Here is a 24172-nt window from a genome sequence, read left to right as displayed (position 1 = left end):
AAAGACCAGACATATCCAACTTTCATGGTCCAAGAACGGGTCGCAATGTTCGGACTGTCGCTGATCTCTTGACCCAAACTCAGAATCCTCATAGGCTTATACGAGGCTGATGAGTTCTGATCAGGTGACATTCAGCTTGTCAGGACATGGCAGTCCGCACCTAGACCTTGAACGTCACACATGTGAACCCAGCGTAATTGTGCCTGTTCACAATCTGGTCCTAGTCAGTCCTTATTACTTTTCCACCTCTGTAATTACTTTATTTCGGATAGCAATAAAATTCTGTACTGCAGTTATGTAACCATCTATTATTGAAGACTACACATAGGATCCATTGATTCGTGTCCTGTGGTCATGGCGAGGATCCATGTCTACCTGCTATTTGTACAGAGAGCTAATCCTTTTTCTCTTTTGTATTTCCCAGGTTGTGGGAACCCCCTGTTACATCTCCCCAGAACTGTGTGAGGGAAAACCCTATAACCAGAAAAGTGACATTTGGGCTCTTGGCTGTGTCCTGTATGAACTTGCCAGCCTTAAGAGGGCATTTGAAGAAGCGGTAAGAATTATCTTAACCCTTGAATTTATCCCTCAAATCTTTAGATCCAGATTACAGCTTCAGTAAGTAACCATTTTATTAGTAAATGACTATTTAAGCAAGTGCTTATAACTTTAGCTAGGTAGATCTCAGTATGGATATTCTCCAGAATAAGATTAAGAGATCTAAGGATTTATCTGGGACCATTAATTTTAGATTTGTGGAGTTCACCTCTTGACACTCCCGACGATCAGCTATTATTATTTTATTATTTATTTATATAGCACCATTAATTCCATGGTGCTGTACATGAGAAGGGGTTACATCAAAATACAGATATCACTTACAGTAAACAAACTAATAATGACAGACTGGTACAGAGAGAAGAGGACCCTGCCCTTGCGGGCTTACATTCTACAGAATTATGGGGAAGGAGACAGTAGGTCGGGGGTTGCAGTAGCTCTGATGGTGTTGAGGTGGCCGTGTGGTCATTACAGGTTGTAAGCTTTCTTGAAGAGGTGGGTTTTCAGGTTTCTTTTGAAGGATCCAAATGTGGTGGATAACTGGACGTGTTGGGGCACATTATTCCAGAGGATGGGGGATATTCGGGAGAAGTCTTGGAGGCGATTGGGTGAGGAGCGAATAAGCGTGGAGTAGAGAAGGAGGTCTTGGGAGGATCGGAGATTACGTGAGGGAAGATATTGAGAGATTAGTTTGGAAATATAAGGAGGAGAAATGTTATGGATGACTTTGTAGGTCAGTGTTAGTAGTTTAAACTGGATACACTGGTAAATTGGGAGCCAGTGAAGGGATTTGCAAAGAGGGGAAGCAGGAGTGTAGCGAGGAGAGAGATTAATTAGTCGGGCAGCAGAGTTCAGGACGGACTGGAGGGGTTCGAGAGTGTTTGAAGGTAGGTCACAGAGGAGGATGTTGCAGCATTCGAGCTGGGAGATGATTAGGGTATACACAAGCATTTTGGTAGAGTGAGGGTTGAGGAAAGGATGGATTCTGGAAATATTTTTGAGCTGGAGGCGACAGGAGGTGGCGAGAGCTTGGATGTGCGCGGTTTAAAGGACAGGGCAGAGTCAACGGTTACTCCAAGGCAGCGGATTTTGGAGACAGGGGAAAGTGTGATTTCATTTATTTTGATAGATAGATCAGGTAGGGAAGATATGTGAGATGGAGGAAAGATAATTAGTTCAGACTTGTCCACATTGAGTTTAAAGAAGCGAGAGGGGAGGATATGGCTGATAGACACTCTGGGATTCTGGAGAGCAGAGAGGTGACATCTGGGCCAGAGAGGTAGATCTGAGTGTCATCGGCATATAGATGGTACTGGAAGCCATAGGACCTTATGAGTTGTCCCAGGCCGAGTGTATAGATTGAGTAGAGTAAGGCTAAGTGCACACGTCGCAGAATTGCCACGGAAATTTTCGCGGCAATTCTGCAACTCCTGCCGCGGGTATATCGCATCAATAGTAAAAGATATAATGTTAAAAATAATAATAATAAAAAAAAGAGTTGTTCTCACCCTCCGAAGGCAGCCGATCTCCTCAGCGGCTTCCGTTCCTATAGATGCTTTGTGTGCAGGACCTGCGATGACGTCACGGTCACGTGACCGCGACATCATCGCGGTCACGTGACCGCGACGTCATCGTGACCGTGACGTCATCGCAGGTCCTTCACACAAAGCATCCATGGGAACGGAAGCTGCCGCGTGCACCGCTGAGAGGCGGGAAGACTCTGGGGCCATCAGAAGGTGAGTATATCACTATTTTTTATTTTAATTCTTTTTTTTTTTAACAATTATATGGTGCCCAGTCCGTGGAGGAGAGTCTCCTCTCCTCCACCCTGGGTACCAACCGCACATGATCTGCTTACTTCCCGCATGGTGGGCATAGCCCCATGCGGGAAGTAAGCAGATCAGTGCATTCCTAGGTGTGCGGAATCCCCGCGATTCCGCAAATTTAATGAACATGCTGCGTTTTTTTCTGGAATGCGATCCCGCTCAGGAAAACAACGCAGCATGTGCACAAAAAAATGTGGATTGCATTATATTAAATAGGATGCTTAATGTTAGCGGTTTTTTTCGCGGTTTTATAGCGTTTTTATAGCGAAAAACCGCGAAAAATCTGCTACGTGTGCACATAGCCTAAGGGTCCTAGGACAGAGCCTTGAGGGACACCAACAGAGAGGGGGCGAGATGAAGAGGTAGTATGGGAGTAAGAGACGCTAAATGTGCGGTTGGTAAGGTATGAGGAGATCCAAGATAGGGCAAGGTCTTTGAAACCAAAGGAAGAGAGGATCTGTAGTAGGAGGCAGTAGTCAACTGTGTCGAAGGCAGAGGACAGGTCTAGAAGGAGGAGTATAGAGAATTGTCTGTTAGCTTTGGCTGTAAGTAGGTCGTTAGTAATTTTGGTCAGGGCAGTCTCAGTGGAATGGTGGGGATGGAAACCAGACTAGGTTGTCGAAGAGAGAGTTAGATGCAAAGTGAGAGGAAAGTTCAGTATGGACGTGCTGCTCAAGGAATTTGGAAGCAAATGGGAGCAAAGATATGGGGTGAAAGCTGGACACAGCGCTTGGGTCAAGGGATGGCTTTTTGAGGATAGGTGTGAATGTGACATGTTTGAAAGCAGAGGGGAAGGTACCAGAAGTTAGTGATAGGTTGAAGAGATGGGTTAGGGATGGGATTAGTGTGGTGGTGAGGTTTCAAGGTGCCATTGTGTTCTCATTCAGCCTCTACTCAAAGGAGGGGAGAATGCACATCATAAACAGAGAGCATCTTAATCATCGGGTCAGCGAGGGTGCCCACCGATCTTATAGTTGTGTCCTATCTTCAGACTGTAATGTAGTTCATTGGACCACCAGTGTGAAAATAAAATGCCACATTAGCCCCAATCTTTCTAGGAATAGGTTGGGTCTTTCTGGTCACACCCCTCCAATCAGTAGATTATGGCATTCCCTTGGGATATGCTATTACTTTTTATACTTGGAAATCTCTTTAAGGTTGGGTCTATATTTTCCTATTCACACTCCTGTTAGGAAGCTCAGACACAAGTCCTGTGAAAATGATGGACATCAAACAAAAACCAAATGGGCCCAATAAAAGTCATCGAGGTTTGTCTGGTTGCATTTTTTTGAAAAATGGACTCCAAACAGCAAACACCAGTGTGAACCTAAACTAACTACTGAAAATGCCAGTATAATAATGTCTGAAAAAAGACTTAACTTCTAATATACGATAAGTATTATTAGGGTGTTAGGGTTTTCCACTACTCTGACAACCCCTTCTGAATTCCTTTGTTTCCCCCAGCAAAATAATGACACCTATACTCACCTCAGGTTCTGGGCCTGCTCCAGTGGTGGTGGCGCTGGCTCTCCTGACATTATATGATCCCTGTGGCCAATAAGTGACCGCTTCATTCTCCCCTCCTTCAGACAAGTCAAGACATCCAGAGTAAGGTCTCATACCCATATGCGAGAAAAAAATATCAGGACCGAAAAAAACAACGAGTGGCATGTGAGTGTCATGCGATTTTTAAGCGCAACATCCGTATGACAAGCGTATGCAATCCGTGTGCAATGCGACTTTAACATGAGCTTTTACATACAGCAGTTCTCTGTCATTTACACACCTTTTTAAAACAAAATATTCTTCAAAACACACACATATATATATATATAGATAGATTAAAAGCCGGCAAATGATCTGCCACGTACAGTAATCATAGAGTAACAGGTTAGAATGGAATAGATATATGAACATAGAATATATATATATATACACACACACTCACTGGCCACTTTATTAGGTACACCTGTCCAACTTCTTGTTAACACTTAATTTCTAATCAGCCAATCACATGGCGGCAACTCAGTGCATTTAGGCATGTAGACATGGTCAAGACAATCTCCTGCAGTTCAAACCGAGCATCAGTATGGGGAAGAAAGGTGATTTGAGTGCCTTTGAACGTGGCATGGTTGTTGGTGCCAGAAGGGCTGGTCTGAGTATTTCAGAAACTGCTGATCTACTGGGATTTTCACGCACAACCATCTCTAGGGTTTACAGAGAATGGTCCGAAAAAGAAAAAAAATCCAGTGAGCGGCAGTTCTGTGGGCGGAAATGCCTTGTTGATGCCAGAGGTCAGAGGAGAATGGGCAGACTGGTTCGAGCTGATAGAAAGGCAACAGTGACTCAAATCGCCACCCGTTACAACCAAGGTAGGCCTAAGAGCATCTCTGAACGCACAGTGCGTCGAACTTTGAGGCAGATGGGCTACAGCAGCAGAAGACCACACCGGGTACCACTCCTTTCAGCTAAGAACAGGAAACTGAGGCTACAATTTGTACAAGCTCATCGAAATTGGACAGTAGAAGATTGGAAAAACGTTGCTTGGTCTGATGAGTCTCGATTTCTGCTGCGACATTCGGATGGTAGGGTCAGAATTTGGCGTAAACAACATGAAAGCATGGATCCATCCTGCCTTGTATGGAGCATCTTTGGGATGTGCAGCCGACAAATCTGCGGCAACTGTGTGATGCCATCATGTCAATATGGACCAAAATCTCTGAGGAATGCTTCCAGCACCTTGTTGAATCTATGCCACGAAGAATTGAGGCAGTTCTGAAGGCAAAAGGGGGTCCAACCCGTTACTAGCATGGTGTACCTAATAAAGTGGCCGGTGAGTGTATATATATATGTATATAATTATTTTTTTTTTCTTTTTTTTTTTTCATCTCACACCCATTGACTTGCGTTGGCGAGTCTCATCCGAGATTCGCAGCATGCTGCAATTTTTTTTGCTCAGTTCGATTTTGGCTGGGAAAAAAATCGCAGATGAGATGTAGCCCATAAAATAACATTGGTCAGAGTGCAATACGATTTTTTTTATCGGATTGCACTCATCTGTATTTCTCGCAAATGGGTATGAGCCCTAAGAGCAAGAATTATGTTTGTAGGAGAGACCAGAGGGAAGCCAGCGCTGCGCTGATTGTCTGCAGGGATTGTGTGACATAATGTCACCCAAGCCCCAGGGAAGCCAGTGCCGACACCATTGGAACAGCGCCGGCACCAGAGGTGTTATTATTTTACTGGGGGGGGGGAGAACAAAGGAATTTGGAAGGGGTTGTCAGAGTAGTGGACATCCTCTTTTAAGGCAGTCTGTCAGCACGAAATGTTCAAACCATGCCCAACACCTTGTGAGGTGAGGTACAAAGCTCAGATTTAAATAATTTCATTAGTCTCCATATACTTTGCTGCATTTGCAGGAAATTGTTATTTTTATTCAAGTATGCTAATGAGGGGCTGGGTGTATTTTGGGTGTGGCCTAGGAGTTCAGTCATAGGTAAAAATCTCTACCCTTTTCTGACTTCTGTAAAGCAATACCTTTTGGTCAAAGAAGAGGAGGCATCGACAGCTGCAAAATAATTAACAATGGCGGTTCACTGAACTGCTCGGCTACGCCAAGGGTGCAACAGGCACCTCATTAGCATCTTTGAAGAAAAAATTATTTCTGGCAAATGCATCGACATATTTGGATACAAAGTGTATGATTTTTACTAGAGCTATGTATCACACAAGGTGCTGTGCTTGGTTTGCACCGTCATTTTGTAATGTTACACTAAATGTACCGCCGATTTACAGGAGTCTGGCTCACGTTTTGTTATGATTTTGGAGAATTAAAAAAAAAAAGGCCACATTGGATGCAGTGGGGAAACTTTTCTACAAGTTTTTATTAATCCCCTTTAGTATTAAATGGAGAAAGAAACGACTAGGAATATTTAGAAACACAATTCCTGGCCTAGGTCTATGTGACCTTTTTACCACTATCTTTTTTGTTTTTTCTTTCTGACTTGAAACCAAAAACCTCTACAAGGCTTGTATGATGGTTTCTTGTTCATGTAGACAAACACCCATGTGGCATAGTAATAATATATTAATATTGAGCAGAATTAATTTCAGCCTTTTGGTTCGGCCTCCATCACAGTCATGGTCTCTCATGTGGCCACTTGGGAAAATGAATTGCCCACCCCTGGTATATATCAATCTGCCCAGCTCCTCCTGCTTCATAACCTGCTGCCCATAGATTGCACTACATTTCCAAGATTTTAAAATAATAAAATATTACGTACCTGTTCAATTCTCTTACATCAATGACTTCACTTCCATCATTCACGTGCTAACTACTGCATCAGTAATATCACCGCGACGTGTTGCACATCCAACTTGACCACTTTGGTGAGTGATTGGTTTCAAGGATGACATGGACGATAGATGTGACAGCATCACTGAAGGACTAGCAGGGCAGACAGAGCAATAGCATTGTAAGAGCAGGTGATAAAATATATATTTAAAGCTCAATTTATTATTTTAACTCAAATTCAGCTGTTGACCCCTTTTTTAGAGATCTCCGGCAAATCCACTCAGGTGTGCTCGTGGGAGGAATGCGTAAGAGCCCATCAGCAAAGTCCACCTTGTTGTCTTCCTAAGCCATTCTTACAAGCAAATTTTACCCTTCAGCTTTACCTGCGGTTGCTACTTGACATCCTTCTTCTCTCTATTATGACAGCCATTGTACTCTATAGGTGGCCATGCTCATAATTCTAAATACTGCCAAACGGCAATTTCATTAGGACTAGTCAACCATATAATGTGGATTAGATGCTTGGCCCCATTTGAGTAAGACCCACAGCAACACAGCACACTTTATTACAGCCTATCGGGTCATAAGGACGAGAAGTAGCCAATACAGGATATATTTTCTGACTGGCAAACTTTTTTAAACAATTGATTTCTAGCTTTGAGAAAGTACTACAATAAGACTTACAATCGAGCACAGGTAATAAAATATTAAAATAATCTTTCCCAAAAGTAAAGTGGATAACACACATTAACTAAAACCACATACGACAATACAGACAAGGTAAATTAACTGAAGGTGGAGGAATATAATGCAAATGTTATGATGTCAATTTATAATAAGGAATGAGCCAGAAACCAAGACAAAATAATTAATGAAGTAGAAAATCCTATAGACCTTGTAATTGATCATAAAGTGTTTGGTTCATGATATCCCTATCTATGAATATAATAGTCAAAAAAGTGCAGAGTGCTAAAGTATGAATGTATAAATACAACAAATAAAGAGCCATTGCAAATAAAAAAACAGTTCTTATGTCCAAATATACGTGAGTAAGCCAAACTCCTTCTAGGAAAGAGTGAGAGGTGAGACCGAGGTAGATCTTTTTGGTAAAGTACATAATTTTACTGTTTACCGAAAACCAGTACTACAGTCAAATATGGTGGAGGTTCCAAGATGTTTTGGAGTTGCTTTTCTGCCTCTTGCACTGGGTGCCTTGACTGTGTGCAAGGCTTCATGAAATCTTAAGATTGTCAAAAGATTTTGAGTCCCAGTGTAGTGCCCAGTGTTAGAAAGCTTGGGTTGCGTCCTAGGTCATGGGTCTTCCAGCAGGACAATGACCCCAAACATATTTCAAGGAGCACCCAGAAATGGATGGATGCTAAGCCCTGGAGAGTTCTGAATTGGCCAGTAATGAGTCTGAATCTAAATCCCATTGAATGCCTGTGGAGAGACCTTAAAATTGATGTTGGGAGAAGGCACCTTCAAATATGAGAAACTGGGAGCAGTTTGCAAAAGAAAAGTGGTCTAAAATTCCAGTTGAGAGGTGTAAGAAGCTTGTTGACGGTTGCTGCAAACGATTGATTGCAGTTATTTGTTCCAAACGGTGGGCAACCAAATATTAAGTTGACAGTGCCAACAATTTTGGCTGGCCCATTTTGGGTGTTTTGTGTGAAATTATGTCCAATTTTCATTTTTCTCTGTTTTTTTGTGTTCCAATGCACACAAAGGAAATAAATATGTATATAATAAAACATAAGAAATTGTAATAATTTTATGGAAGAAATACTTTTTTGGAATAATTTCAAGGGTACCAACACTTTTGGTAATGACTGTATAAATATTGTCTAGCAGCTTTGGCAGTTAGCAGGTCAATTGTGATTTTGACTAGTACAATTTTGAAAGAGTGGGGATGAAGGCGGTCGGATTGTAGTTGGTGCGTTTAATGAGAGATGAGAGGAGAGTTTAAGGTGGACATGTGGTTCCGGGAATCTATATATACATATATACAGTACTGTGGAGAAGTTTTTGGGTAGTTATGGAAAAAAATACTGCAAAGTAAGAACGCTTTCAAAAATAGAAGTGTTAATAGTTTATTTTTATGAATGAACAGCATGCAAAGTGAATGAACAAAACACCAATCTAAATAACATTATTTAGTGTGACTGCCCTTCAAAACGGCATCAAGACTTCTAGGCACACTTGCACAAAGTCAAGGATTTTGTAGGATTATTGTCAGGTCATTCATCAAAATTTACTTCACTGCACATCTGCTTTCTTCTCATTGTGCTTTCTAAAGGTACCTTCACACTGAACAACGATAACGATAGCGATCCGTGACGTTGCAGCGTCCTGGATAGCGATATCGTTGTGTTTGACACGCAGCAGCGATCAGGATCCTGCTGTGACATCGTTGGTCGGAGCTAGAAGGCCAGCACCTTATTTCGTCGCTGGATCTCCCGCTGACATCGCTGAATCGGTGTGTGTGACGCGGATTCAGCGATGTCTTCACTGGTAACCAGGGTAAACATCGGGTTACTAAGCGCAGGGCCGCGCTTAGTAACCCGATATTTACCCTGGTTACCATTGTAAATGTAAAAAAAAAAAAACACTACATACTTACATTCCGGTGTCTGTCGGGTCCCCCGGCGTCCGCTTCCCTGCACTGTGTCAGCGCCGGCCGGCCGTAAAGCAGAGCACAGTGGTGACGTCACCGCTCTGCTTTAGGGCCGGCGCTTACACAGTGCAGGGAAGCGGACGCCGGTGGACCCGACAGACACCGGAATGTAAGTATGTAGTGTTTGGTTTTTTTACATTTACACTGGTAACCAGGGTAAACATCGGGTTACTAAGCGCGGCCCTGCGCTTAGTAACCCGATGTTTACCCTGGTTACCCGGGGACTTCGGCATTGTTGGTCGCTGGAGAGCCGTCTGTGTGACAGCTCTCCAGCGACCACACAACGAAACAGCGACGCTGCAGCGATCGGCATCGTTGTCTATATCGCTGCAGCGTCGCTTAATGTGACGGTACCTTAAGGCTCAATGTGGACAATACAAAATTAATTTTCTTTCCAGCATGTTACTCAATGCCTCTACCTAATGCATCTATCACAATAAATGACATCATGCTTTTCCCTGACTCACAAGTTCACTGCCTGAATGTAACCTTTGACTCTGCTTTGTCTTTCAAACCAGATGTCAAAACCTTTACCAATCCTTGCCTCCTCTAACTCAAAAACAATTCCCAATTGCAGCCTTTCTCCCAGTTCCCATGGCCTCATCTCATGTTTTGACTACTGCAAAACCCCCTTAGTTGGCAACCCATCTTACGCTCTTGCACCCCTCCAATCTGTCTTTAACGCTGCTGCCCGATCTATTCACATCTCCCCTCACTACTCCTCCTCTTCTCCCCTGTGCTAATTCCTTTACTAGCGTTCATTTACCCACAGAATTCAGTTTAAAATCTTATTGTTAACATAGAAGCTGGTCATAGTCTGTCTCCTCTATATACACTCCTCAACATTGAAATTGCATCACCAAGAAGGAAAAGTACTGAGTTATGGAAATCTCAGAATAGCTAGACATATTAATGATATGCAAATGATGAAACAATGAAAACAAAATTTTCAAATACACACACGAGCCTCGGCTGCTATCAATGAGTTTACTATCTATTGTCTGAGGAATGTTCTGCCACGCTCAATGCAGTTAGGCACACAAATCATCAATATCCACTGCCGACACCTTCCTTTGTAATTGTTTACCAATAATTTCCCAGATATTCTCAATGGGAGACAAGTCCGGGGACTCTGTAGGCCATGGGAACACATTTAGGCCACATAGGCTGCTCAGTGGCACGAGCAACATGTGGTCTGACGTTACTTATGACTACTGGGACACTTTGGAGCAATGGTCGTACTACTGAATTAAAAACCAAATCACTGAACTGCTGAGCTGTTAGTGTACGTTGAATGAAGACTAAAGGGTCCGGCTACTGCACATTTTGCAATCTTATGCCATGATCCTGGGAGTAAGACAAATATAACATTCTCTTGTTTAGGCCTCTTCATGGCATTGTCCATGTGGTCACCAGACCAGTTTCTGGTTCTCATTGTATCAAAAAAGCATGACTTCCTCAAAAGCAGGAGATACCTCCATTGCCATCTTGCTTTGTACCATGATAGTTTTTGAGAGCGATGGAGTGAGATCAAAGGAGTACCTTTAGATGGACTCTGGTTCATAGCCCAGTGTCATTCAAGCGCCTACTAATGGTTTGTGTAGACCTTTTTGACACCTTAGATTAAATTATGAGACGTTCAGTTTCACTTGCAATCCATAATGGATAAATTGAGGAGCTAGTGATATGGCCATTTCTCCAACGAGTCCCAGGAATTGTTTTTCCACATGACAAAGCCAGTCCACATGTTGCTCGTGCTACTGTGAACAGCCTACGTAGCCTAAACATCCTACAATGGATGTAATGTCTCCAGACTTGTCTCACATCATGTACATCTGGGACGTTAATGCTCAGCAATTGCAAAGAAAGCTGCCAGCAACGGATCTTAATGATTTGCTGCCCAAGTGCCTTCGCCATGGCAGAACATTTCTCTGACAACCATTCATATCCTCAATGATAGCAGCCAAGGTGTGTAGTGCGTGTATTTCTACATGTGTCACTCATACTCGATGCTGAATAAATCAAGATATTTAGAAATTTTTGCTTCCATTTTTTTCATCTTTTGCATATCATTAACACAGGATTGATGTCATGACTTTTCCTTCTTGGTGTTGCAATTTTAATGTTGAGAAGTGTCTCTATTACCTAATCTCCAGATACCTTCCTGGGTTGCTTTCACAGTATGTTCTGGGTCATTGTCCATCTGTACTGTGAAGCGCCATCCAATCAACATACACTTCAGAATTCATCTGTCTGCTTCTGCCTCCAGTCACATCATCAATAAAGACTGGTAACCCAATGCCACTTTAGATCATGAGCTATTCTAATCTTTCTCCATACTTTCTTCTTCCCATCATTCTGGTACAGGTTGTTCTTAGTTTCATCGATCCAAAGAATGCTTATCCGGAACTGGGATGGCTTCTTTAGATATTTTGAAGATGTTTTTTGGCAAAGTCTAATCTATTTTTAAGGCTGATTAATGGTGTGCACCTTGTGGTGAACCCTCTGTATTTGCTCTTATGAAGTCTTCTCTTTATGATAGACTTAGATACTGAAACACCTATTTTCTGTAGAGTGTTATTCACTTTGGTGGATGTTAGGAAAGGGTTTTTTTTCACCATGGAAAGAATTCTGTGATTATCCACCACTGTTGTCTTTGTAGATGTCCAGGCCTTTTTGAGTTCCCAAACTCACCAGTGCGTTTTTTTTTTATTTTGCAGAATGTACCAAACTGTTGATTTAGCCACTCCATTTCTGCTATCATTCTGATGGATTTCTTATTTTTTTTTCAGCCTAATGATGGTCCGTTTTTCTTCCATTTAGAGCTTCTTTGATCACAGGTTGTAGGTTTCACAGCAACAGCTTCCAAATGCAAATGCCATACCTGGAATCGGCCCCAGACCTTTTACATAGTTAATTAATGGTGTATTAATGAGGGAATAACCCATGCATCCCATTAAAGAGGTTTTGAGATAATCGTCTTTTATTTTGATCCCTTTAAAAAGAGGCAGCTGCATATTAAAGAGCTGTAATTCATAAACCCTTAATCCAACTAGGATGTGAATACCCTCAAATTAAGGCTATGCTCACCCTGGCGTATAACGTGGCCTAATGATATCCGAAGTTTTATCAGATACCACTTGGCCCAATGTTATTCTATGGGGCAGTGCATATTTGTGATTATTTTCTAATGCTTATTTGGCAAGAGAAAATAATCACAGCATGCTGTGATTGACTCCGATATTCAGATCACACGCACCCATACAAGAAATATCGGACTGCTCTCAAATGTCATACCAGTGCAGTCCGATGTACCCTCACAGAGACCATGGAGAAATTACATTCTCCTTCTTCTCCACAGCTGTGCTGCGATTCTCTCATGCTAGAGGATCAGATCACACTCCGATGACCCTCGGATCAATTTCTAATAGAGTTTTGAGCCAAGTGTCATTAGCATAATTGGCCTAATTTTCTCACATGAGAAAATCTACGCTACTGTGAGCATACCCTTAAAATGAAAGTCTACGTGTTAAACCCATATTGATTATATAGCTGTATCTTGAATATGTTTTGGTAACCAGCTAAAATGCCAATTGGCATTGGCACCTGATCATTGCTGTATGATAGGACAAAAATGCTCCTCTGCCTAGCAAGACAAATGTATTATAAATTGTAGGTAGGTGGTCCTGTTAGAAGTTTGTCTTACTAAGCGCTGATTGGTAGCGCGTTATATAAATATCCGGCTGCCTCTCACCCTGACACCCCCCGGAAGAAGCTGGCGGCGAAACGTGCGTCAGGGTGAGTGGACTCCGAACAAACTCAGAGCACCTCCGGTACAGGTAATGTTTACATTTATAATGAATTGATGGGACTATTGGCGGTTTGGCTGTGGGAAACGATGATAATATAATCTGTATTAGCCCTGCACTTGGATATGAGGATATTATATCTACCGCTTTACTGTATCACATCATCTACTTCACATGGCTGAATGTCACTTTGGTGGACCTTGATAAGCATTTTATTTAGCGGTATCCCTGCCATTACAAGTCCAGTCCTAGTTTTTCATTTACATATATAAGGGAGCATATATGTTGATCATATAGTATTTTGTATTATTGCATTTATAGCATAGAACTGTGGGGCCTCATAAATTGCATCATATAGGCATAGCAGTACTATTGTGTCTGCATTATGATTGTTAATGTAGAATATCCCTTGTATTATTAACTTTAGTGCATTATTGGTGTATTCATTTGTTTGGTGTCCTTTAACAGTAATTTTGCTTTTAAATTGGTTTTATACATTATTGAATAAAAGTAAATTTTTATCTTTACTTGGGATCTCTTCATATTTCCATAAACACTGTGTAAAATGGGAATTGTATGGTAATGATTGGGGATCTCTGTTACAGCATGGTGATCCACAGTGTTACCCTTTGGATTTATCTCCTGTTACTAAACAGCTGGTATAGTGGTGTAGGCCACTAATAGTCTTACAAAGCAGCTGAAAGAATAATAATTGATATCCTTCGCTTCGTTTTATACCGTTGACTTACCTATTATGTTGCCGATGGCTATTTAGTGACTAGTTATGTCACAATGTACTACAAAGTAATGGAAATGTCAGATAAAGATTGCACTAAATGAGAAAAGTTATCAGATTGGTGAGCATCCGACACCCGTCACCTCCACCAAATAGAAACAGCCTGATGCCAAGTGTGAACAGAGGTGGACACCACAGGATTGTCAACACTCTATAGTGGCCGCTACCGTGTCCTGAAGATCTGTTCCTATTTTTTTAATAGGAGCTGATTGGTGGAATGTGCCGGTGTTGGATCCTCACTAATTCGATATTGACATATCAAAGTTGTGGACAATCCCTTTTAAGTAACTATGTGATGCATTGGGGCTGAACTAGTTTCTGGATTCACCTCCGCTGTTTTCTTTTCTAAATATTCCCTAATATATATTCTAATGCATTGTACAGAATTTACCTGCTTTAGTGCTGAAGATCATGAGTGGGACATTCGCCCCAATATCCGACCGATATAGTCCGGAACTTCGACAGCTCATACTTAGCATGCTCAACTTGGACCCTTCCAAGCGACCGCAGCTGAATGAGATCATGGCTCACCGGATCTGTATACCCGCGCTTCTCAACCTGTACAGTGACATTGGCAGCGTCAAAATGAGGTTAGTACCGTAAACTGCAAGTGGATGGGCATTTCTTGTAATACTACAGCTAAGGTGTAGAAACATTTCTGTAGGCTAAAATTGAGGTGTACGTCTACTGTTGTAAATTGGAAGTGCCGAATTCTCACAGAATGATGTGGAGTAATGGTGACGGGTCTTGTGAAGGCCTCATTTATCAAAACTGTCTAAAAGAACATCTGTCTTTCTTGCCCATAGTAACCAATCACAGCTCAGCTTTCATTTATTAATCAGGTCTGGTAAAATGAGAGCTGTGAGGTGATTGGTTGCCTCAAGCAACAAAACAGACTTTCTTTTAGACAGTTTTGATAAATCTGCCTCATTCATGTCTTTGGATATGACTTTGTACAGAAGATACAGGCGAGTACATCACTGATCAGACTAAGGCTAAATACACAATATTTACATTTAGCAAATCAGTTAGTGATTTCTGTAATTAGAGTTGTTCTCTTTATCTTCTCCATTAGGCCCAGACCACCATGTCTCTTTCTACAGCCACGATTTGTCTCTGCAAAGTTTGTTGCCCTGACATCTTAAGTTTCTTATTTTTTTCCAAAATCCTCCCAACTTTTTAACACAAACTCCTCAAACTGGTGTCCTTGTACATTCATCCTTCTGTTAACCCCAATACTAAATCATCCATGAGTTAGGACTACTGTCTGTATAGTCCGAAACGCGTAGTAAAAGCTCAAATATATTTTTTCTAGTACTATAAATGTCCTGTTTTATCTGAATTCATAATAAAGTTTTTGCACATTTTTGTATCCAAAAAAGGGCTGGAATCTCCGTGTAATCCTAATACTGTGCCCCCATATTCCTTAGTGCAAACATATTGGTGTGATTTATATATTTACCCCATGCCAAACGTATAGTGTTACTTCAGAAATGTTTCTAGCAGAAGTACCCGTATTATGCTAAGTTGTTGTCACAGAGGGCTCCCTATAGTAATAGTGCCAACACTGTGCCAGCTGCTCCTTAAAGTGCTCCCTAAAGTAATGGGAATTACTAACAAAGCCGGTGGCATGCAAACACTGCCGCAGCATTCACTTTCATCCATCTCCAGAGGACACAGATAAAGTTGAAAGTTGCGCCTGAACTGCTTCTGAAAATTAAGATAATTCACTGAAAAAAGTAGCAAATCCACAACAAATAACTGAAAAATTCTATCCTTACCAAATGCATGGTTAAAATACCAGTGTACCGCAAGATGTAGACATAAGTCACACAGATACAGAATACTGATGAACATTCACTCCTGTCATCCATGGGGGTGAGGATGGATGTTCAGCATTATATATGCACACAGATAAAGCTTGTATAGGGTATCAGTCACTGTTACGTGTAGTGCACCACACTGACAACAGCTTATTAGTGGTCCTTGTGCTGCCTCCACCATATACCATCCTACTCCACCATATACGGTATCCTGTCTGCATTCTACTGTAAATTGGTTTTCTTACCATGTATTTATATGTGGGGCTTTTTTTCTCTGCAATGCGTTTATCTATTTATGACCTGGACTTTATATCGCTTTTTGCCATTTCCACCAAGAAAAGGGGAGTGATTCGATGCCAAGTTCATCTGGTAGTGGCTGTTTTTGTGCATAGAAGCAAAGTTGGGGACATGATGTTATCCAACATGCCGTAGAATCATAGAAAGTTAGTTCGAAGGGACCTCCTGGGTCATCTGGTCCAACCCCCTTCTCAATGCAGGATTCACTAAACCATCTCAGACAGATGTTTGCCCAGCCTTTGTTTGAAGACTTCCTTTGAAGGAGAACTCATCACCTCTCGTGGCAGCCTGTTCCACACATTGATCACCCTTCACTGTGAAAAAGTTTTTTTTTATATCTTAACTGTATCTTCTCCCATACAGTTTCATTCCATTGATTCTAATGTTCCCATGTGCAAATGAGAATAATGATGATCCCTCTACACTGTAACATCCCTTCAGATATTTGTAGACCGCCTTAGCCTTCATTTTTTGCAAGCTGAACATTCCCAGGTCCTTTAACCGTTCCTCGTAGGAAATACTTTGCAGTTCGCTTACCATCCTGGTAGCTCTTCACCCTCACCATCTCTCTGTTTATGGATAGAGTGAATTTTTTTATTCCTTCGATGGCACCATGAAGACAAGTTGACGTTACGTTTGCTTTCTTAGAGAACACAGATGCAAAATAGGAATCTAAAAGTTTGGCCTTCTCAACATCATTTTTGACCACTTCACCCTTTTTATACTGTAAAAATCCTATAGCATATTTGACTTTTCTTTTGCTTTTGACATACACCCCAAATCTTTTTTTATTATTATTATTTATTTATATAGAACCATTAATTCCATGGTGCTGTGCATGAGAAGGGGTTACATACAAAGTTATAGATATCGTTTACAGTAAACAAATTTACGATGACAGACTGGTACAGAGGGGAGAGAACCCTGTCCTTACGGACTTACATTCTTACTGCTTTCGTCTCCCTTGCAAGCCTTACTTCATTACTGGCTTTAGCTCTTCTATCTCTTACCCTGCATGTCCTGCAAACTGCATTATATTCTTCTTTAGATATGCCGCCTTCTTTCCATTTAATATACATTTCTTTTTTCCTTTTTAGCAAGTGATTAAGTTCTGTGTTCATCCACCCTGATCTCTTTAAATTCTTCCAATTCTTCCTTCTTTTTGGGATTGTTACCGATTGTGCAGTGAGAATTTCATTTAGCAAAATCTCCCATCATTCTTGAACATTTCTGTCATTTAGAACATTCAACCATTGGACCTTTCTTACCCTCTTTCTGAGTCCATTAAAATCTGCCTTTTTGTAGTCAAACCTTAATGCCTGAGTCCTCGCTGGTCTTTCTCCTCTTGTAATCCAAAATTCGAAGAGAGCATGATCTGTTATGACCCCAGTGGACAGGGTCTCAGAGGAACGTGTAAGTCTGCGAGATTCAAAAATCCAGCTCATAGGGCTGTGGTAACTGGGTTGACCAAATAGCTACTCCTAACGCCAACACTAGAAGTAGCCGGGGATCATGCCTACGGTGATCGCTAGATGACTCGCGCCAGCCGGAGAATCTAACTACCCCTAGGAGAAGAAAACAAAGACCTCTCTTGCCTCCAGAGAAAGGGACCCCAAAGCAAGATACAAGCCCCCCACAAATAATAACGGTGAGGTAAGAGGAAATGACAAACACAGAAATGAACCAGGTTCAGCAAAGAGAGGCCAGCTTACTAATAGCAGAATATAGCAAGATAACTTATCTGGTCAACAAAAACCCTATAAAAATCCACGCTGGAGATTCAAGAACCCCCGAACCGTCTAACGGTCCGGGGGGAGAACACCAGCCCCCTAGAGCTTCCAGCAAAGGTCAGGATACAGATTGGAACAAGCTGGACAAAAATACCAAACTAAACAAAAGCAAAAAGCAAGGAAGCAGACTTAGCTTGAAATACAGGAACCAGGATCATAGGACAAGAGCACAACAGATTAGCTCTGATTTCCACGATGCCAGGCATTGAACTGAAGGTCCAGGGAGCTTATATAGCAACGCCCCTGAACTAACGGCCCAGGTGAGGATATAGGAAAAGACAGAAGCTCCAGAGTCAAATCACTAATGACCACTAGAGGGAGCAAAAAGCAAAATCACAACAATGATCGCTGCTTCCTAAATTCCCGGCCACCTTTACTTCCTCAATCATATCCTCCACTGTTGGTAAGAATTATGTCCAAGAGTGCAGATCCCCTTGTTCGCTCTTCTACCTTTTGAAAGATAAAGTTGTCAGCAAGAGAAGATAAGAATTTTCTGGACCCATTACTTTTGCCTGAGAGAAATTCCCACAAATATCTGGATAGTAAAAATCTCCCTTCATAACTATGTTGTACTGTTTTGAGACATCTGATGTAAAAACAGTTCAGCCATAGCTTCACTCTGTCCAAGTGGCCTATAGTAAACACCTACAATAATGTCCTTTCTGTTCCTCTCTCCTTGAATTCTTACCCAGACAGTTTCTACAGAGCTACCAGTCTCTGAAGCTTGGATCTCTGTAGAGATATGCATTTTCCTAACATACAATGCAACACCTCCTCCTTTCTTTTTAATCCTGTTAATGTCCTGTCATTCTTAATCCTGGCATTTACCATAAAGGGCTCTAAAGAAACTCTCCATATAAATTATTGTTGGCTGGTTCTGACAAAATCTGACACATGCACTTTTCTGCTCTGACTATAGGCTCATACAGACGATCGTATTATCTATCCGAGTGTGATTCGACAAAATATCGGACGAATGTTAGTGTATGGGGCTGTGCACATATCGGAGGAAAAAAAAATCGCTGCGTGCCAGAGTTTCATATGATATTCAGATTATTCAGATCGCACTCGGCCATGCAAGTCAATGAGCTTGTAGGAAAAATCGGACCACGCTTAGATGAAATTAGAGTGCAGTTCGATTTCCGCAGCGAATGCAGAAGATGGACACTTTTTTTTTGTCCATCTTCTTTTTACGGCCGGAGTCACACTACAGCGAGATACGGCCGAGTCTCGCAGGTTAAAAACAAGCTCTGGCACCAGCACTCCGGAGCGGAGCGTGCGGCTCCATGTATTGCTATGCGGCCGCACGCTCTGCTCTGGAGTGCCGGTGCCAGAGCTTGGTTTTAACCTGCGAGACTCGGCCGCATCTCGCTGTGTGTGGTCCCGGCCTAACTGAGAGAATCGGACCACGCACTGACCACGCACTGACCACGCACTGACCACGCACTGACCACTCTCTGACCACTGTCTGACCACTGTCTGACCATGCACTGACCACGCACTGAACACTCTCTGACCACCTTCTGACCACTCTCTGACCACTTTCTGACCACGCTCTGACCACGCTCTGATCACAGTGTCATTTGCATAATCGTCTGATTCTCTTGGATGAGAGAATCTATGGCTGTCTGCCCCCAGCCTAGCAGGGGATGGTTTTTCTCATGCGAGCTCTTTATGCACTCCATTAAAATGTGGTCAGTGGCAAAAGGCTGCAGTCGTGACTGCTGCAGGACATATAACTCATCGGAGAATAACAGTGTTAGATATTTTTCTTTTGCTGGAATACATTCTATAGTTCTGCGTCTATAGAAGTAACACTAGTTGTCATCTGGCAATGACTACATCCTCCCACAGTTTAGTGTGTATTGGTGTGGGGAGTGGGATGTGTAGGTGGTGTTTCCCATCTTTATATGTCACGGCTATTAGGACGTGCTGTGATGATAATTGCCGGTAAGAAATCATGCACCTGGTTATATAGCCTTACTTTTCTATGATTCATGTGAAATGACTTTTACTTATACACGCTGCATTCATTACGTGACTCTGCAATGTCATAGCTGACATTATGTTCTGTAAACTGTGCCTGCCGAATTCATGACCGTGCTTCTTACCCCACCTGTACCACCTACCTAACACAGTCACAACGATATTGCTTTTACTCCACAAATATGTCACCCACCATCATCCCACATTCACGGATTGTGAGATCACAAAATGTACCAATTATGGTCCTTTTTCTTCTATATAGTGATATTATAGTCTGCAGCACCGTGCAGAGATTGTCATTCTAACTGTAGTACCAACTCTGCGTAAATCAGAAAATCACATAATTTAAGCAATGAGATGTATCCTAGTAGAAAGAGATTAAGAGGTTACTGAAACTTTTATTATTGTTATTTATTATTATAGCGCCATTTAGTCTATGGCGCTTTACATGTGAGGAGGGGTATACATAATAAAAACAGGTACAATAATCTTGAACAATACAAGTCACAACTGGTAAAGGAGGAGAGAGGACCCTGCCCACGAGGGCTCACAATCTACAAGGGATGGGTGAGGATACAGTAGGTGAGCTGAACTTTTAGATCAGTTGGTTCCAACCGCTGAGACCTCCATGATCACCGAAAAGTGGAACGCCTGTCCTCTGAATGGAGGAGCTGTGGGCATGATCGGACGCTGCTTAATCATTCTCTATGGGTCTGCAGGAGATAGCCCAGTACATGTGCGAAGTCACTCCATTCAACTGGGGGAGACAGAGGTACCCCCCATAGGAACTACTATCAAATGAACAAGCTAATTCACAAAAAAGATAACTCATGAACCTACTGACAGTGACAGTTTTAGATGTCAGCCATCAATAATGATTACACAGGTCTGCGACTAAAAAGCTGTTTGATTATTTTCATCTAATTTCCATGTATTTTGGTGTGCTGAAAATGAAAAAAATATTGAAAATAATCCTGGATGTCAGGATTTGCCACAAAATGCAAAATTCTCTTCAAATTTAGTATATTTTTCTCAATTTTTGGTATTTTTTTTTATCTTAGGGTTTTGAAAGTCAAAATTACTATTAATTAATTCACATCAATGCATTGAAGATATACAATGCCAAAAAAATATAACTTTCAAAGAAAATAACTTTCAGAGTGAGCTAATGAAACCAGCATCAACATGTTGCAAGCTGAACGAGCAGGCTCTGACATGCCCGGGCTTGATTCAATTGTTTTATCTTGGTTCTCGCCTGTTCACACTTTTTCTTCTCAGTTCGTGTTAGCTTGTCATATGAGTTGAAGTTGAAGGAAGGTGTGTTCGTCGGACCAGACATTAGAAGGCTTATAGCTGATCAAGAGTTTATCAGTACCATGACGCATCCTCAAAAAGAAGGGTGGTTTGCATTTAAAGAGGTCGTAGAGAAATTTTTAGGCAATAACAAAGACCCTGACTACAAAAAAATCGTCGGACGAATGCTGAAAGCATTTCAAGGTTTAGGTTGCCTGATGAGTTTGAAAGTGCATTTCCTCCATTCCCACCTTGACAACTTTCCTGAAAATTTGCGAGCTGTGAGTGAAGAGCAAGGTGAACGATTCCACCAGGACATTAAAGTGATGGAAAGAAGATACCAGGGAAGATGGAGCATTACAATGATGGCAGACTACTGTTGGACGCTTCAGAGAGACATTCCAGATGCTACTCACAAGCATAAATGTACCAAGAGAAGCCTCACAGGGAAGAAGAATCGATTTTAGTGTGTGTTAGTGAGCTCATTGCAGTTAAAAAATGATTTTCATGAAACATTTGTAATAAAAAATTAATTTTATGAGTCTATTTTCATTTATTTTGAGGTATTGTCTTATTTAACATAGTTACTTAAATTGTCAGAAAACGTGATGTCCTATGACAAAACGGAGGTCATTTTCGGATTCAGCGCGCTTAAAAACATAAAGATTACGTGGAATAACCAAAACAGCTCTTGAAAAAAATTTTTTTGCAGACCTGTGTTATGAAATGAATTCTATACTTGACGGGTCATGCACACCTCCCCAATCTGGTGTATGTACAGGTCTTATTCTAATTAATGGGATACATTGCTGGTGCTCGCTGAGCGTCAGAAGGTCCCTTCCCAGCGCCCAGTTGGGTTTATAGAAGAGTTGCTTTCATCTTAGTAAGTCATTGCGTATCACTAGGATATGTCATAATTGAATGGTCACTTACGGTCTGACCTCTAGGACCCCACCAAACTTGAGGATGAAGGGGCTGCTTTAGCTTGGCGACTCCTTTTCATATATTTTTTTTCTTGCCCTGGATAACTCTTTTTACAGGAACCACAGCCGACTCCATTCGCTCACATAGAGCTGCATCGCTCTGGTTTGTCTTGTACAGAGAAAAACCAGAGCTGGGTACACCAGCAGCGCCACAGCCTCTTTATTCTCACAGTTGTTGGGGTGTGGGGGTCCTAGAGGTTGGATTCTGCGCCATCATCCTAGCCATAGGCCACCACGTACCCATAGAGGAATATCCCATTAATCTTGTTGCAGAGCTGTAGAGCGACACACGTCTTGCTCCCTTTTTGGTAATGGAATTGTGCTAGCATTGTGTGTCAATGTTCACATTTTATTTAAATGTAGGTGATGAGTCTGGGCCTCCCTCAGTGACCGGTGCTACCAAACTAAAGCCTGGACGTTCAATTTCTGTAGAGCTGAATAACTATTCATTACGGAGTCTGAAGGGGTTTCTCTTTATAATGTCTTTAATCTGAATGAATGAACCTTTTTTCTCTGTAGAGTGGAGAAGCCTCTGGCGTCAATGCCTGCGGTAACTCGTGGACGGCCAGCTGGCCGGATCCCCAGCGCCAGATCCCATGGTGAGGATTTCCAAGATTGATCTCTATTATATTTCATTTCTTACAAATGTTACTTCATAATAATGATGTGTAGATGGATTTGTTATCTGGTGTAAAATGTCATGCGGACAGCTCTACTGTTCTACAGATTCTTGGTAGACCGAACAGATTGAGGGTTGAGGGTTCTTCCCAGAAGGTAATAAAGGAGATAGCATTTCTATGTTGGCATTATGTGGTGTAGATCCTAAGAAAGACCATAGTAATAAAGACTATTATTTGTCATCTACCAATCACATGAACCAGCATATGACTAGTTTAACTTCTTCCTGACACATGTTCTGCTATATACATTTTATGTCGGGTCCCTATCATTGATGCAGACTCAGGAGCTGAACCTGCATCTTTCCCAGCAGATACTTACTGAGTTACACTACCATCATAGAATTTTTTTTTCCCCCAAATTTGTTTTCACCATGTAGTAAAAAAAAATATACATACAAGTTTGGCATTGCTGTAATCGTATTGACTTTGGAGAATTATATTGACATATCATTTTTACCATACAAAGTATATCGTAAAAACAAAACCCAAAAAACTAACGATTTGTGGCAAGGTAGGGAAACCGTTAGACCTTTATTAGTGTCAACATCCCTATCCTATTTACGTACCTCTGGTTACAAGCCCCCCTTTTCAAACAATATTGATTAATTAAAGTTTTTTGTATAGAGTAGGAGGGTCATTTCTAAAGTGTTTTTAACAAGACTTGTAGGCCATGCAGTGCTACTCTTGGAAATTAAGTATGCAAATTTTTTCTTCAGAGAGGAAGAGGACTTGAACTCTTGAAGAAGTAATCGTAAAAGTCAATATCAACTCTTTAACGGGTCTTGCCACATGACAGGATAAAAACAAAACCAGAATCATAACTTTCAGACGTGTTTTGGAGTGTTTCCTCTCCTCAGTTTAAAGTATGAGATCTGATTTGGCTAGGTGAGAGGCCTCTGACTGTGGTCTAAAGGGTAAAGTTGCTCTTTGTGGAGAGTAGCATGCCAGGGTAAGAAGACTTATAGGTCGTGCAAGGCTCCTCTGGGAAATTAAATATGTAAATTGCCTTTTCAAAGAGGAAGAGAACTTTAACTCTAGTGCCACCTCTTGGAAGTAGCAACTAAAAGTCAATATTGACCCTTTAACGAGCCTTACCACATGACCTAGTATAAAATCCAAACCAAAATCTCAGTTTTCAGACACAAGCCCATACATGTCATACAGCCAAATCAGATCTCATGCTTTGCACTGAGGAGGGGCAACATCCTGAAACATGTGTCCGTAAGTTCAGATTCTGGGTTGATATTTGTCCTAGGTCATATGGCAAGGCTTGTTAAAGGATTGATATTGACTTTTAGGATTGCTACTTCCAATAGCTCGCACAAAAGGTATTTGCATATGAAGTTTTGCCAGAATGACACGT

The 24172-nt window shown here is 41.6% G+C and overlaps 1 protein-coding gene across 1 annotated transcript in view; it reads left to right on the top strand.

Annotated features, from left to right (window-relative positions):
• NEK8 (NIMA related kinase 8) overlaps positions 1 to 24172 on the top strand; it is a 98186-nt gene that overhangs the window by 32342 nt on the left and 41672 nt on the right. Inside the window, exons 4-6 of the mRNA XM_077294343.1 lie at positions 425 to 556; positions 14342 to 14547; positions 22649 to 22728. Coding sequence (XP_077150458.1) covers positions 425 to 556; positions 14342 to 14547; positions 22649 to 22728 — 418 coding nt within the window. The remainder of the gene's footprint in view (positions 1 to 424; positions 557 to 14341; positions 14548 to 22648; positions 22729 to 24172) is intronic.

This window comes from Ranitomeya variabilis, chromosome 3 (genome assembly GCF_051348905.1).
Source record: "Ranitomeya variabilis isolate aRanVar5 chromosome 3, aRanVar5.hap1, whole genome shotgun sequence".
Classification (NCBI taxonomy): Eukaryota; Metazoa; Chordata; class Amphibia; order Anura; family Dendrobatidae; genus Ranitomeya; species Ranitomeya variabilis.
Note: the sequence above shows the minus strand (reverse complement) of the source record. Positions and strands in the feature narration are given on the sequence as shown.